The following is a 15,323-nucleotide window of genomic DNA, read 5'->3' as shown; positions in this document are numbered from 1 at the left end:
AGGCTGTTGCCCCAGTGCCCAAAGCTCAGGTCCCATGGGGGATTCTAGGCGGGGCTCTACCATTGAGCCACACCCCAGCCCTCTGTTACCTTCTTCCCGTTGTTGCCCAGGCTGTATTACCTCTACCTCTTGAGAGGGATGGCAGGCCTGCATCACCCAGCCCAGCTTGCACCCCAAACCCAAATCAAAAGCCACTTCTAAATGAAAAGGAATCATTTATTGGGCTGGGGAGGGGCATGACACTGTTTCTTTGTGGGGGAGGGCTGACATGCGGCAGCTTCTGCGTGGGTGGTTCATGCACCCTGGATGGGCGTGGGGGAGGCTTGGGGGAGGAGCCTGCCGACCCCTCCCTGCCTGCCTGCGGGTGGGCCAGGAAGACCCGCCTGTTAGCACCAGAGTTGCAGACCTCCCCTCCCCCAGACTCAGGACCCGCCCCCATCCCTGAGAGCGCCCCTTGGCCAACCCCTCCCGCGCCAGGCCAGGCCAGGCCAGGCCAGACCCATCCGCCCACTAGAAGTAGAGAAACTTATTGCTGTGAGTGTGTGGGGAAGGAGGGGAGCTGCTGAGCTCAGGAAGACCCCCTTGCCCCCTGCCAATCTTTCCTCCCCATCGCCCCGCCCCCAGCCCGTGCGTCCCCCCCACCAGCGCAGGAGGGGTGCGCGACACATGCGCGTGTGTGTGTGGGGGGGTGCATCATGCAGCGCATGCGTGCAGTTGCAGGCACCCTGGCGGCCGTGGGGAAAAGGGAGACCAGGACCTGGCTCTCCCTCCCCGAACCCCACACTGTTTGGTAAATTGGGAAATATGAAGGGGGCAAAAATCACGTTTTGTAGACATTTATAACGATGGTAGCTTTTTAAAAAAAGCTTAACTAAAAAGCTGGATACGTGTGGGAAACTGGAGAGCAGGGGGAAGACAGTGGGAGGTGGTTGGTACCCTCGAAAAGGACTCTTGCCCCCTCTCCCCGCCCCATTGAGGGATGGGAGGGGATAATAGGGGCTGTTTAAAGTTAAACCCTTTGGCAATATTAGGAGTTCTCACCTCATACCCTGATGTCTGGAGTCCCCTAGCCCTTTGTCCTGCCCCTACCAGATCCCACCCCACCCCTCAACCCCTGTCTTAGCAGGGTTTAAAGTCCCAAGGGAAGGCTGGAGGTGTGGGGGTGGGGGGACTCAAAATGCCCCTTGCATAGGAATCGTTGCATCGAGAATTGGGCCCAAGGACTCTCTCACCGACACGCTGGTGGCAGCGGGAGGGCTCCCTGAGGCTGTGGGAACAAGGAAGAGATTGCTAATTTTGCTGACCACCCTGCTCCAAAGGAGTTTGTTTAGGATTCTGGGACCAGTGTGGTCTCTGGGCTTTGGGGGAGGTAGCATACTGGAGCCAAGATGGGATTTGGGAGTCTTCCACCGCGAACGTGGCACGTGGCGGGCAAGGGACACTGGGAGGGGGTGGATGAGTCGAGGTGGGCGTGTCTTTTCCCACCACGCGAGCCACAGCTTCTATCATCACTTTGGGACTGTTTTAGGGGAAGAGGGGCTGCCGGAGATTGAACCCCGGGACCTTAGCACATTAGGCAAGCTGTGTGCTTGACTGTCCTTGACTTACTTCCAATGTCAACACCCAACTGCCGCGCTGCCAGGACGCACCAGCTAGGTGTGCCTGGAGCATTCATGTTTTAAACACTTGGTCGTTTGTGCACTTTGCAGACTACAGCACACGAAGAGGGAATGGAGTCCCACGCTCTGGGAAAGTCTGTGTTTTGGCACCATCTCGGTGGAAGCGGCTTTGAGGAGGGGGTTGCCTAGACAGAGATGCCGGATGGAGTGGGAGCTCCCTGGAATCAGACAGGCCGAGCCCGAGCCCATCTGGGAAGGTCTAGCATCAGAGGCGCCTGGAACTGGGGAGTGTGATGTCGGGGTCAGGGCTGTCTGGGATGGGGGGAAGCTTGAATGAATATGGGTGTGTCTGGGCAATGTCTGGGTCATGAGAAATGTCAGGATGTCTGTAAGTGAGCTGGGGTGGGAGGGTGGAAGAACACTGAGGTGCAGCCAAGGCCAGTGGTGGACGTGTGGGTATGGAGGGGAGTGTGGGGTGCCGGAAGTGTGCGGGGATGGGAGTGCAGGGTGCCAGGGTCAATCTCCGGAAGTCTAGGGTGCTAGCCTCATGTTCTGGGATAGAGTGGAGACGGTGCGGTGGAGGATTCTGGGCCTGGAGGGCTAAGTCCATGCAGTGAATAGAGGGAGCAGATCCCCGGAGGCGGGCGTAGGTGGAATGCACCAGCAGGAGTCCTCCAAGCCCGGGAGCAGCTGGCAGAACCCCCACCCCCAGCTGAGCTCAAGGATGCGGCTGATTAACCTGCTTTCCTTTCCCTACATGTTCCTAGAGGGTTTTTTGTTTGTTTGTTTGTTTTTCCTGAATCGATTGTTGATGGGTGGGTTGCCCTTTTGGTGGGTGATCAGGAAAACCCCTAAAATGCCATCCCCGACCCCAGAAGCTCCCAGCAGCCTCTCCTCCAACTCTCTGCACGCAGCTCCTGGCGGCTTATTGCTGAAGAGGGGGTCCGGGAGGCATGCAAACTAGAGTGAGTGCCCCTAGGTGGAATCAGCTTTTAGTTATTTACAGGAGTCGATGGGAGGGGTGTCCTATGGCTCATGGAGACCTGAGGTTTTACTTTTTTTTTTTTTTTTTTTTTGAGGGGAGAGTTGGGGGAGAACAGGCTCCTACCCCGCCCCCTCTATCCTGGGGGTTTTCTAGTGTGTGGGGAGTGAGAGGCCTGGGGTGTCTGCTGGCATCATCATCTCTTTTGCATATTATTAATGACATTTTTAAAAGAACCCTTTTCTCACCCACCACCCCCAGCGCCTTTCGACCTTCCCATCACCCCCAGTCCCCCCGCGGGGGGAGGGAATCGCTAGAGGATGGAGGGCAGGGTTGGGGGAGCTCGGCGCGTGGCCCGGGGCGAGCCAGGGGGAGTGGCGAGGGGCGCGAGGCGCAGGGACACCCCGCTCAGGCCCACAATGCTGCTCAGGCTGCGGGACTTCTCGTAACCTGAGGAAGGAGCAGAGACAAGGGTGGGAGGGGCCGTGGGGATGGGGGCCAGGGTGAGGGTGCACAGAGACCCCAAACAGGGACACAAAGACAAAGAAGGGGATGGGAAGGGAAGAACACCCGTAGGTGGGGCGGGCGGGCGGGCCGAGGAGATGGAGAGAGAGGTGAAGAAATTGGAGTCAGTCAGCATCCACAAAAAAGGTGCAGACACACGGTAGGGGAGAGACAGGATTAGGAGGCAGGCTGTGCCCACTAAGTCTCCCCACCCAGCCTGCCCTCCCCCTCCCCCCTCCCCACGGTCCCCTGGTCTGAGGCCCAAAGGCAGCAGTTGGTGAGGTGGGATGGTGGGCGGCAGGGGCTGGGGTGGAGGTAGCAGCTGGTGGAGGGGGCTGCGCAGGGGGGAGCTAGGGACCTGGTGCGGGAGGGGGAGGAGATTCCCTGGGATAACAGCTCCCTGGGTAGCCCAGGCTGGCCTCAGTCCCACTATGTTGCTCAGGCTGGCCGGGAACATACTATATAGCTTAGGATGGACTGAAATCATGTAGCCCAGGCTGGTCTCAAACTCACTATTTAGCCTAGGCTGACTTCAAATTCAGTAGGTAAGTGGCCTTGGACTAAGGCATGAGCCATTACACTCGGTATCTTTCAAGAGTCCAGGACATTGGATGAGGTGGATGATTCCAAAATTGGATGGGCTCTGCTGTTGACAGGAACTGTTGACACAGCTCATGGGACCCCACATTAGTACCACTGGGGTGAGTGGGGTTTTTGTTTTGTTTTTTCTCTGCTAGCATCAGGGATTGGGATGACTTCTGAGCATCCCAGGCTGGGAGGTGGTATTCTAGCTGCAGAAGAGTGCCTAGAGTTGGGGGAACAGAGCCCAGTGTCTCAGGGATAGCCCCTCCCACCATTCCCAATTGCTAACCTGGGGGGAAGGGACAGGGGGAACCCGAGGGTCTCGCGAGGTCTCAGGCGGTGACAAGAGCTGGGGACAGAAATACAGAGAGTCAAGGATGGGGAATGAGAGGCAGATGGGCTCCCCAACACAGGCTCACTGTTGGGGGGATGGAGAAACGCCTGGATGTCTTCCTCCTCTCTGGTGTTTTCCAGGGGGTGATGGGAGCGGTGAAATGGGGGCAGCCAGAGACATCAAATATGGGAGGAGCTTCCGGGATGGTTAGGGTAGGGAAGGAAGGGCCGAGGGTGGGAGGGAAGGGGCAGAGAGGCGGGTCAGCAGGGGAACACTGGGGCAGAGAATGCAGTCAGTCCCATTAGCTCCGGCCATCATTTGAGTTCAGTGAATGGATTTTGGTATCATATGCAAGAAAAGCAAGGGCCTCACCCACCCCACTGGGACCCCTGGCCTTCCCACACACACTCCGCTTTACCCTCCATCCCACCAGGAATCCCTCAAAGGGGTAAGGAATAGAGGTCCAGGTTCAAGCGGGGGTGGGTGGAGTGGGGTGGGGTGGGATGGGAGGAAGGGAGGGAGTCATGAGATGGACATGGAAGGAGATGGGGGTCGTGTAGGAGGCACACAGGCCCCTTTGGGCTAGGAGCCTGAAGCCTAGGTTCTCAGCTCTGTCTGCTCCTAGTTGACACTCCCTGGGGGGTCTTTGGAACATGGGGGGCGGTAGCCTTAGGCTGAGGGCAACGACTCTTGGAGTGTTTACGTTTCTAAAGAAGGTGCTGTGTTGTTTCCAGACTGAGCAGGTAGGATACACTGGTCCAGGCACCTCACCGTGTGTAAGGCAGGAGCTAGCCTGGCCCACGGCTCATGCTCTTACACCCTTCCCGGGTTCAGTGGGCCAGCCTTTCTTTCTTTGCAGTACGGGAAGTAGAAGTTAGGATGTGCTCAGCAGGTGCTCCACCACTGAGCCCCTCACTGGGGGATTCTAGGCAGGAGCTTTGAGGCCAAGGTCTGCCCGGTTGATCCTTTCTATCCTTCTAAGCCTCACATCACTTTCTCAGACAGGTTTCCCAGAGCTGGCTGTGGTGGTGCCTACCCACAATCATAGAATGGAACAGCGACCTCTGCCGTGTAAGAAATTACCCCAAAGTGTAGTAGCTAAAACAAAGAATCGGGGGGAGGTGCGTTGAGGGCAGGGCTTTTTTTCTCGCCCAGGCTAGCTTCAGCCTCACAATCCCTCTGCTCCAGCATCCAAGTGCTGTGGTCACAGATGTGTACGGCCATGCTTGGCTTGTCCCATCCCTCTTGACTGACCTTTCACCTCCACAGACCTGGCCCCGTGTCCTCTGATAGGCCTGCCTCTGCTTTCTACTTGGCCATCAGAAAGCCCTGGGGAACTAAGTCTTCTCAGTTCTTACGATCAGGGAGAAGTCACCTGGTTCACTCCATCCTGCACTTACGCTAGCTAGCGACGAGACAAAAAATACCCAGAGAGGGATGCAGACAGCGAGGGTAGGGCCAGCGGTGGGGTGGGGGTGGGGGTGGGGGTGAGCAGGTCAGAGGTGGGGGCTGGGCGTGAGTCCTGGGTGACAGTGGGGTCGTCGTCGGCAACGGGGTACAGCTGTCCCCACGGGTGAGGGTGTCGGTCAGTAGGAGAGCATGTGCTCAGAGCGGTTAGTTGGAGGTGCAGAAGGGAGGGAGTCAGAGGGATGGTGGGGAGCTACTTACCCTAGGGGGAGGGGGCTCGTCCACTAGGGGGATATCCAGGCTGCTGCGTTGGCGTTGAGGTCGGGCAAGAAGCTTGGGGGGCCTGGCTTACGCCAGTATGGGGGGCGCAGTGGGGGAGCACCAGTGGCTGGGGGTGAGGGAAGAGGCCGGAGAGTCAGGGTGGGTGGGGGAGATGGAGATGAAATAAAGAGGTGAGGAAACTCGGGCTCAAGGTGAAGGAGGAGGAGAGGGAGGAAGGTGGTTTGGGGCTGAGGGGGAGACGAGGGAAGCCCGGCACCTGCCCCCTCCCCTCCCCTCCCCTCCCCCCCCCGGGCTGGGGAGAAAGGAAGGGTCTCCGGGGAGCGCCTGGAGGGCACCTCACCTTTTCGGATGGAGCCGTCAGGGGAAGGGGCATAGTCAGTGATGAGGAAGCAAGCGCGGTCCCGGCTGTAGCGACCCCGGCTTCCAGGAGTGATGGGGCTCTTGTCTTCTGGAGACATGGCTGGTTGGTCGATGGCAGGGCAGTCCTCGTGGGCCAGGGCAGCTGCTGCAGGGTCCCCATTGGGACGGGGGTCTACTGCAAGGGCGGAAACTGAAGGGTGACAGTGGGAAGCACTGGAGGGACAGAAATTGTAGCGGCACCCTGGGGCATGGGGGGCAGGGTTGTTGGTGGGGTGGCTGGGAAGGGGGGTGGTGGGGAGGGCAAATGGACTGAGTGTGCAGAAGTGACTAGCTGAGGTCAGAGGCAAGTGCCAGAAAGTGGCAGCTGGGCCTTGTGTGAATATGTGGCTGGGAGGGGGCCGGGGGCTCACCTATCAGCCCAGCACTCAGGAGGCTGAGGCAGGAGGATTCTGAGTTGGAGGCCAGCCTGGGCTGCATAGTGAGATTCCTCCAAAAAAAACAAAAGGTGGGAGCTTAGCAAAGCCAGCATTAAGGGGCAGAGCACTGGCAGGGGGCGGGGAGGATGTCACGGGTTGTGAAGTGGCTGCTTAGGGACAAATGTGGGGTGCTGCAAAGGGCAGGGAGGGGCAGGGCTGGGAAGGTGACGGGTGAGGTGGGGGTCCCCTAGGCCCTGACTTGAGCTATTTTTAATGGATGGGGAACTAGGTCAGTGGCTAAGGGAACAGGATGGGGGCCGGGCAGACTAGCTCATTTTCTTGACCTACTTAAGGCCTGGGGGGGCTCACCTCCATCCTCCAGGACACCCAAGTCACTGCCTACAAGAAACAGAGTCCCCCAGGACACACGCAGCACGAAAAATCCGTTTCCTCGTCCCCTCCCTCCTCTACTGGGCCTGACTTCTTATTTAAACAACTTCTTTTGAGACAAAGTCTTGCTTTATAGCCCAGGCTGGCTTTGAACTCACTTCATCCTTCTGCCTCAGCCCCCCCCCCAATGTTGGAATAATGGGCGTGTTCAACTAGACCTGGCTGACTCTTCTGATAGGAAGAACTCTCTGGGACCCCGTTTTTCACGCTGTTCTCTGCAGATCCTGCCTGACAGCTCTGCCCGCAGGGCCCTCTTAGCTTTGGCCCTTGGTCTCTGCAGATCTCTCCCTTTTGCCTGTAGGTGGGCCCTGAACTCTGTCCTGCTGACTGCCCACTCCATCGGTCTCCCAACTGTGTTACCTTCCCCAGCTCTGGCCCTGGGGACAGCCTGCCAGTCACGTGCTGCAATGCGCACAGGCTGTCCCCAGCCTTCTTTGCAGCTACGGGAGACTCCTGTGTTTCCCAATGAGAGCATTTCTTTCTGAGACAGACTGGCCTCGAACACCTGACCACCCAGCCTCTCCCTCCTAGGCACTGGGGTTACAAGAATGCATCACCATGCCTGGCTCTCACTGCTTTTTCTTTCTTTCTCTCTCTCCCTTTCCTTCCAAATAGAAACAGGAGTATCTCTTTCTTAGGAAACTTGTCTCTAAGAACGGAGTGGACTAGTGGTCCGGGAAGTCACTCCAAACCTTTCCTGTTTGTTTTCCTGAGTCAGGGTCCCCATGTGCATATGGCCCAGGACAGCCTCGAACATTCTGGTCCTCCCTGGTGCTGGAACTATAAGGGAGTGCCTGCCATTGCGCCCTCTTCCTTCTCTCTTTCCCCCGCACCGTCCTGTCCTAACTCCTTTCCCTTTCTCTTTTTATTTTCCCCTATGATGTTTGAGACAGAGACATGTGGCTCAGGCTAGCCTTGAAATCCTGATCCTCTTCCTCCCAAGTATAGGAGGTACCAAGTGCCAACAACGGATGAGGGGCATGCACCACCATATCTGGGTTTCCAAGTCTCTAGCAACACCGTCACCATGCGACTCCTGCCCAGGGGCCTCTCAGAGCAGCCTGGCTGCAAATCCCCCTGCAGGAACTCTTGCACATGGAGGCATGCCTGCCTATGGCTCCTTCTGTCTCCTCTCTAGCCTGCTAGCCACTTACTCTTTCTCTGTCTGCTGTTGCCTTCCACCCGACTCTGCCTGGCCCTAACAGACACGTGACCCTGCGATCCTACCCACCTTCGCCCCAGGTCTCCCCACAATCCCAGTCCTGACCCCAGTCTCACCTGCCCTGTTGCTTTCGATCACCTCTTCTTGAGCCAGGGGGCAGGGCTCACCAGGGGCTGGCAGAGGAGGCAATCCCATGATGCCAAGGCCCCCAGCACCACCCCTGAGCAGCCCCGGGTGCGTGTGGGGTCCGGGTGGGTAGGCCCCAGCCACAGTCACCCCCATGGAGGGAGGGGTGATGGGCGGTGGTGGGCTGATGCCACCGCTGCCGTGGTGGGGGTGTGGTGGGGGTGGAGGCGGGGGATCAGGCTTGCAGTAGTTGGGTGAGCCAGGCTGTGGAGGCCTGGGGATATGTTTGTTTTTCTTCTTTGGCAATTTCTGCTTGGCCATAGCCAGTGAATAGTACATGCCGAAGTTGTTGACAATGACGGGCACCGGCATGGCAATGGTCAGGACACCAGCCAGGGCACACAGTGCCCCGACCAGCATCCCAGACCATGTCTTGGGATACATGTCTCCATAGCCCAGGGTGGTCATGGTGACCACGGCCCACCAGAAGCCGATGGGGATGTTCTTGAAGTAGGTGTGGTTGGAGCCCAGGATGTCATCAGGGTCGGCACCAATGCGTTCAGCATAGTAGATCATGGTGGCAAAGATGAGGACCCCTAGAGCCAGGAAGATAATGAGTAACAAGAACTCGTTGGTGCTGGCCCGGAGCGTGTGGCCCAGCACACGCAGGCCCACGAAGTGACGGGTCAACTTGAAGATGCGCAGGATGCGCACGAAGCGGACGACACGCAGGAAGCCCAGCACGTCCTTGGCAGCTTTGGAGCTGAGGCCTGACAGGCCCACCTCCAAATAGAAGGGCAAGATGGCCACACAGTCAATGATGTTCAGACTGCTTTTGAGGAACTCCACCTTATCCGGGCAGAAGGTGACACGCATGAGAAACTCAAAGGTGAACCAGACCACGCACACGCCTTCCACGTAGGTCAAGAAGGGCTCTGTCTCCACCTCCACATTGGTGATGTTCTCTGGAGGAGCCCCAGGGATTGGGGAAGCCTGCGTCACCGTCTTGTTGCTGATGTGGATGAAGCCCTCATGTGTCTCCAGGCAGAAGGTGGTAATGGAAATGAGGATGAAAAACAGGGAGGCGAAGGCCACATACTGCAGGGGGATGGCAGAGAAAATGGGGGGTGACCAACATGTTTGCATCACTGGAGTCTAAAGACCCTCTGGTACCCTCCCGTCCCCTACTTCAGGGCCCGAGTCCCCTGTGAATCCAAGTGTCCCCACTTAAGTCCTGCCACCCCTAGCAACCTATCCTGAGGAAGGAACAGAGGCTCAGCTACCACAGATGACCCAGGGAAAGGACACTTTCTGGGTTCCAAACCAGGGTGCCCCAGAAGGATCCAAATATTCTATTTGGGGATGGGCATGAGAGGGACTACCACATAGCCCACATCTGAGGTCTGGGACTCAGCCTGGAGCTGGGGAAGGGAGAGGGCAGTTGGGAACACAGGATTTTATTTCTGTGGCACTGGGGATGCAACCCACAGCCTTATGCAAGCTAGCTAAGCACTCTGTCCCCGAGGCACAGCCCTTCCTTTTATCCCGAGACAGGGTCTCACTAATTTGACCAGGCCTTGAATATACAGTCCTCCTGCCTGCCCGGTAGCTGGGACCACAGACCTGCATGCCACTAGGCCCATCTCAAAAGCCTGGGTTTGAATTCGTCAAACTGGAGCAAGGGTTAAGATTTCTGGATCTGAATTTTGTTTTTTAATGGAATTGTTATGAAGATTTGGTGAGTGTACAGAGGACTTGCTTCCAAAAACAGTGCTTGGCTGAGTGCCTGGAACACAGTGAGATCTGAGCTGTTACTAGGCTACGGTGGGTCAGTCAGCTAGGGCAAGGATGAGGGGGTCAGAGGATGCTAAGGACCCCCCAATGCAGGTGTCCCCCTGAAAACAGACCTGGGGGTAGTTCAGGGATGGACTGAAAGCAGGGGACGCTGAGGAGGGAAGGCCTTGCTGGGTCAAGGCTAAGGAGAGGGAAGAGGATGGAGATGCCCTGTGGTTACGGTTCTGTAGAGGTAAATTCAGGGGCCTAAGCTTTGGGCCAAAGGCCACTAACTGGGAGTGAGTAGCTTGTGTTTGTCTTGTCAAAGTGGGGGTGCCCCTACACGGTGAGAAAGAGGAGACAAGACCAGGATCTGGAAGCTGAGGAGGGGTGGAAAGAGAGGGTTACTGTGGGAGAAACCAGAGTGATTGGGTCTGCACTTTTTACCTCAAGCAAAGGAGGCCAAGTGGGGTAATCCACAGTGGGAAGAGGACCGAGTTGTGGACGTGGAGAGGCTATGGTCCGTGAGAGGTGAATTCGGGGTCCTGGACTTAGGCCAGACAGAGCCCAGTAACTGAGGGGTGAGGAGGCCCTGGGCCTTAGGGTAGCTGGGAGAGTGGTCAGTAGTGGTCAGCCAGACCACCGATTTGGTTTCTCCGCAGTGGTGGAGGCCGGAGGTCTCCGCAGAGCGCATGCCCGGGGCCTCCCCGCCCCCAACCAGCAGGCTGCTGCGGTACTGCAGTGGGGGCGGGTCGGCCCGGCCCGGAGCAGGGAGCGCGGCGGCCAGTACCACGGACAGCTCCCCCGCCGCAGTGCGCAGCCGCAGTGGCCTGGTGGCCGCCTTAACTCCTTCCAGGCTGAAGCGCTGCAAGCTGGCGCGCAGCCGCAGTACCTATGGCTTCGGCTTCTCAGTTAAAAGGCCACTGGGCCTATAATTTGCCTAACTCCTTCCCTCCCAGAGCCCAAGGAAGGGTGGGCACCCGTTGTCAAAGCACAGGTGGACGGTTGGTTTCCCCTGAAGTGACTCCGAAGCAGAAGGCATGGGAGCTACCAGGGCTCTATAAAGAAAGCAAAGCGGAGCGGGGAGGACTGGACCCTGAGATTGCGGAGGTTTGCATTCCCAACTTGCAAGAAGATCCACCTGGAAGTTGGAAAGTACCTGGCACACAGCGAACATTCAAATAGGCAAATAAATAAATCAGTGCTGAGTGACCTTAGTAACCATTCAGGACCCCTAGTCTGACCATCATCCAAAGACCTCGTCTCGGTCTCAGCACCTCTCCATAGGGTCACAGGAAGGGCGCCCCAAGCCACCGAGTGGGGGAGGAGAGGATCGGAGGCCCAAAGGAGCATCTGGGGCCATGTCCCTCCAATCACTCTTTTCTTTCCCCTTCCCCCCAACTCAACCCCAAATGTCGCCAATTCAGCGCTTCTCAGGGACTAAAACTTTATGCGAAGCCTCCGGTCGGTCGTTCCCCCCGCCCCCACCCCAGCCCGAATGCGGCACTGCGGCTCTGCGTCCTTCCCGGCCCAGGACACGGCGCGCTGGCGGGGGAGGGGGGACTAAGGGGGTTAGGGGTAGGAGTGGCTCTCTGTTCCCCACTTTTGCTAGTGCCCTCTCTTTTCCCGAATGTACCCCCTCTCTATTCCCACACACCCTCCAGGGTCTCCCGACTCGGAGTAAGTTTAGGAAGGGGGGCAAGCTTTGGCCAGAGCTATCAAAAAGGGTATCCAAAAAGCCTGGGAAGCTACTGAGGCTTTCAAACTTTTCCAGGAGACATCTCTGATGGAACCTGGTAGTTTCCAGGGTTCTGGGTTTACATCAGGGGAGGCAAATAGAGGAGTGATGGTAGGGGGAGCTTGAGAAGGGGGGGGCACAAGGCCGGGAGAGGAGAACCCAGAGAATTGAGCTACCCCAAGAGGGGGTGGGGTGGGAGTTGAAACCATCTGAGAAGTTTCTGGGCTGACTTGGGGGATGAGTAGCAGGAGACAGGTCTGTCTAGATTTGAGGGTTCTCAAACTTCTGGAAGCCACTTGGCAGAATGAGAAAGTAACTAGGGAGGGAGGAATGGAAATGGGACAGAATCCCAGAGGCAGGGGACACATGTACAGTTGGAAGGAAGGGATACATGGGCAATTCAGGGGTGCTAGAGAGGAGAGCATAGCATGAGGTCCCTTGGGAGACACAAGGCTAGTGGGAAGTCCTCTGCAGGGGGTTGACGAAAAGGGTGAAGAATCTGGGAGGGGATTTAGAAAGGACCACACACACACACACACACACACACACACACACACCTCCCGACTCAACGTTGCAGCTAGGTCGTGGGGAAACAAACTATCCTGACTGGCACCAGTAGTTTGGAGGTTCAGTGTTCTGTAGGGGCGGGGATCTTCTAGAACTTTGAAAGCAAAGAGCAGAAGATCACAAACAGCCAGGTTCAAAGTCAGAGAGAAAAAGAGATCTAGGAGTTGGGCCCAGGGAGAATGAGAGAGGGCCCCAAAGAGGGAGAGATGGAGAAGGGATTTCTGAGGGTCTAGTGGCAACAACAAGGGAGGCGTTGTTCCTAAGGCCTGGGGCACCGAGGACCGGGAGTAAGTAAGTGGCTTCGGGGCGTGCAAGGGACAGCAAGTTGAGTTTTGGAGAGGCTGAGGACATTCTGTGGGCCTGAGACATTCTGAAGGTCTCAGAAGGTGTGTGGGAAAGGCGGGAGCGAAACTGTCTGGGAAGTCCAGGAGATTTCCGGTTAAGGAGCCATTTCCCAGGATCTACGATGACTTGGGGCAGAGGGTTGGAGTTTGGAAGGCTCGGGAGGGGTGTGTTTGCAGGGACGCAGAGAACTCGGGCTGCAGGGAGGAAGAGATTCCAGAGGACTGGGGAGCCCGGGGCGTGGGGGATAAACTTGGGATGGGGAGCTCTGGGGGGGGGGGGCGGGCAGAGGGATTGGTACAGTTAAGGGTGCTCGGAGAGCGCGCTCACCCTGGCGGCCCGCGACGAGTAGGGGTCCTCGAAAAGCGCCCACACGCGGGGCTGCCAGCGCCGCCACCACGTGCCGCCCGCGCCTCCCGCGCCCCCGGCAGGTCCCCCGGCGCCCGCGTCCTGGAAGCACAGGCGCTTGAGTTCGCCGCCTGCTCCGTCCAGCCCGCCGCCTCCGGCGCCTGCCTCGTCGTCCAGGCCTGCATCGTGGGCGCCTCCGGCGTTGGAGGAGTTGGCGGCGCCCGAGGAGTCGGGGGCCTCGAAGGAGTCCAGTGCCTCCTCGGCGTCGCGGTGCTGGCGGTAGGTCATCCAGCAGCAGGCCTCCACGTCCGTCTCGTCGATGCCCCAGAAGCCCAGCTCCTCCTCGAAGAGCGGCCCGCACACGTCGGCCGGGCAGTGCAGCTTGCCGGTGCGGTAGTAGTTGAGCACGTAGGCGAAGACGCCCGGGTGGCGGTCAAAGAAGAACTCGTCCGTACCCGGATCGTAGTCGAAGCGCGCGGCCGCCTCGGGCTCGGTCAGCCCGGCCAGCCGTGTCCCCGGCAGGGTGCGCAACGTGGAGCGGTACGTCTCATGGCGCACGCCGCCCACGTTGATCACGATCTTACCGCTGTCGCCGCCGCCGCCGCCGTGCCGCCCCATGGCCACCGCCGGCAGCCCGGGGCATGGCTCGGCGCGCCGGCCCCCGGGCCCGCGGGAAAGCGGAGCACCCGCCGGGCACGCGGCGGGGCCGGGCTGTGCGCACTGCTGATGCAGCGGCGGCGGCGGAGACTCGAGTAGCTGCGGCGTTGGTGCCGGCTGCGGTTGCGGCTCGCCAGCCTCCTGGCGCCCGCGGAACGACCAAACGCACACTGAGCTCAGCATTGGACGGGGAGGCGGGGCCGGGGGCGGGGCCGTGGGGGCGGGGTCCTGGTGGAAAAGCTAACGTGATTGGCTGAGAGGAGCCGATGAATGGATGAAGAGGGCGCGATTGGGTAGGTGCAGGGAGGACAAGAGCTGATTGGGCTGAGGGGCTGGGCGGGGTCACAGCTAGACGGACTCCGATCCAGCGAGGTGGAGCTGCACAGAAGGCTCAGGGATTTGGTGGTACCTACAAGAGGCGGGGCGTCAAGGGAACCCTAAAAATGCCTAACTCAGCAGCACAGCGAAAATGGAGACCTAGGAGCCAGGTATGAGAAACAGATGAGGTGGAGACAGAGGGATCAGGAGTTCAAGGTCATGCTACAGAGTGAGATTGGAGTCCAGCCTGGGTGACATGAGATTCTACCTCAGAAAAGGGGAAAAAAAAAAATTCACAGTAGGAGAAGCTGACAAAAAGAAACCAAACTGGTCACTGGCCTAAAGTCTTGGCAGTACTGGAAAAGCAAATAAACAGGGAAGGATTTGGTTAGGTTAACAGTGACTGGAAGCCTAAGAAATTAATCACAGTCTTTATTGGGCCAGGACAATGAGGGGAAGGGTCTCACTTGGGGGACAGGGACGGACAGACTGGAGATGGAGATGGAACCTTATTAAATAAATAAATAACTGACAGGAAAAAGGCGAAGGACAGACACTGGGACGGCGGGGGGGGGGGAGGGGGAAGGAGAGGCCTGGGATCTTCTGGATGGAAGATCTGCAAGCTGTAGAGTCCAGAGAGGCCTCGGGTTTGCTATCCTGCCTCTGCCTCAGCCTCCCGTAGCTGGAATGATAGACGTGCACCATCAGGTTCTGCTGGAGGTCGCAAACTTGGACTTCGTTAGGAAGAGGATCCCGTGGATGGGAAGGCAGATGGGTGGGATCTACAAGGGGTTGGAAACATCCTCAACGGTCCAGAGGAAGATGAGACCAATAAATGGATGGCGAAGTGGGGCGTTAAAAATGAGCATTCAGAGCTCCAGGAGCCGCCAGGCTGATGAGATGGAGAACAGGAAATGAGACACCTGTTAGGGGAAAGACATTGCTTCTCTGGACACGGGGGTGGGGGCCAGGGCTAGAACGGACGGATTCCGTATCAGAGCCCCAGGGAGGTGGTCCACGAGGCCTTGGGGAAAAGTTTCCAGCTGGTGAAGGAAAGGGAATGAGTCCTAAACCACAAATATTGCGGACAGGAGGGCCAAGAGATGGGTAAAGGAGTGTGCGCCCGTACAAGCACAGAGGAGCGCAGCCAGGAGAGCCACCGACAGCTAGCTTCTCTGCCTCTAGGATAGGCGGGCCAATGGGAAGGGGTGGGGTTATGAAGCTTGGAGGGAGGCGCCGGACTAGAGACCGCACACCTCCGAGTTGGTGCGCTCCGCCTGCTGGGCGGTCCTCGGCGCCGGGCCGGCCGTTTGCAAGTGCCGTGGCTGCGGCGCGGGCTGCGGCGGGAGGAGGCGC

The 15,323-nt window shown here is 58.3% G+C and overlaps 1 protein-coding gene across 5 annotated transcripts; it reads right to left on the bottom strand.

The window, feature by feature from the left end:
* Window positions 1-195: 195 nt before the first annotated feature.
* Window positions 196-13,847, bottom strand: Kcnc3 (potassium voltage-gated channel subfamily C member 3). Of its 5 annotated transcripts, none has more exons than XM_051174371.1 (5): window positions 12,975-13,847; window positions 8,215-9,322; window positions 6,051-6,245; window positions 3,977-4,036; window positions 2,913-3,051 (listed from the first exon to the last, which is right to left on the bottom strand). In XM_051174371.1, the coding sequence occupies exons 1-4, from the start codon at window positions 13,830-13,832 to the stop codon at window positions 4,020-4,022; spliced, it is 2,178 nt and encodes a 725-aa protein (XP_051030328.1). In that variant the 5' UTR covers window positions 13,833-13,847; the 3' UTR covers window positions 2,913-3,051; window positions 3,977-4,019. The 5 variants fall into 5 exon arrangements, with proteins under 5 accessions (XP_051030324.1, XP_051030325.1, XP_051030328.1 ...); XM_051174370.1 differs by lacking the exon at window positions 2,913-3,051 and adding an exon at window positions 5,690-5,816 and having other exon boundaries at window positions 6,051-6,242; XM_051174369.1 differs by lacking the exon at window positions 2,913-3,051 and adding an exon at window positions 5,690-5,816 and having other exon boundaries at window positions 3,984-4,036.
* Window positions 13,848-15,323: the final 1,476 nt, after the last annotated feature.

This window comes from Phodopus roborovskii, unplaced genomic scaffold, assembly GCF_943737965.1.
Source record: "Phodopus roborovskii unplaced genomic scaffold, PHOROB, whole genome shotgun sequence".
Classification (NCBI taxonomy): Eukaryota; Metazoa; Chordata; class Mammalia; order Rodentia; family Cricetidae; genus Phodopus; species Phodopus roborovskii.
Note: the sequence above shows the minus strand (reverse complement) of the source record. Positions and strands in the feature narration are given on the sequence as shown.

What these genes read in the sequence shown, in the direction of transcription:
- Kcnc3 (XM_051174367.1), bottom strand. Translation starts at nt 13,832, where the DNA reads ATGCTGAGCTCAGTGTGCGTTTGGTCGTTCCGCGGGCGCCAGGAGGCT. An exon ending in ACTCGTCGCGGGCCGCCAGG is followed by an intron (nt 9,323 to 12,974) that starts GTGAGCGCGCTC and finishes ATCCCCCTGCAG; the next exon opens with TATGTGGCCTTCGCCTCCCT. An exon ending in TGACGGCTCCATCCGAAAAG is followed by an intron (nt 3,052 to 6,050) that starts GTGAGGTGCCCT and finishes CTCCTTCCTCAG; the next exon opens with GTTACGAGAAGTCCCGCAGC.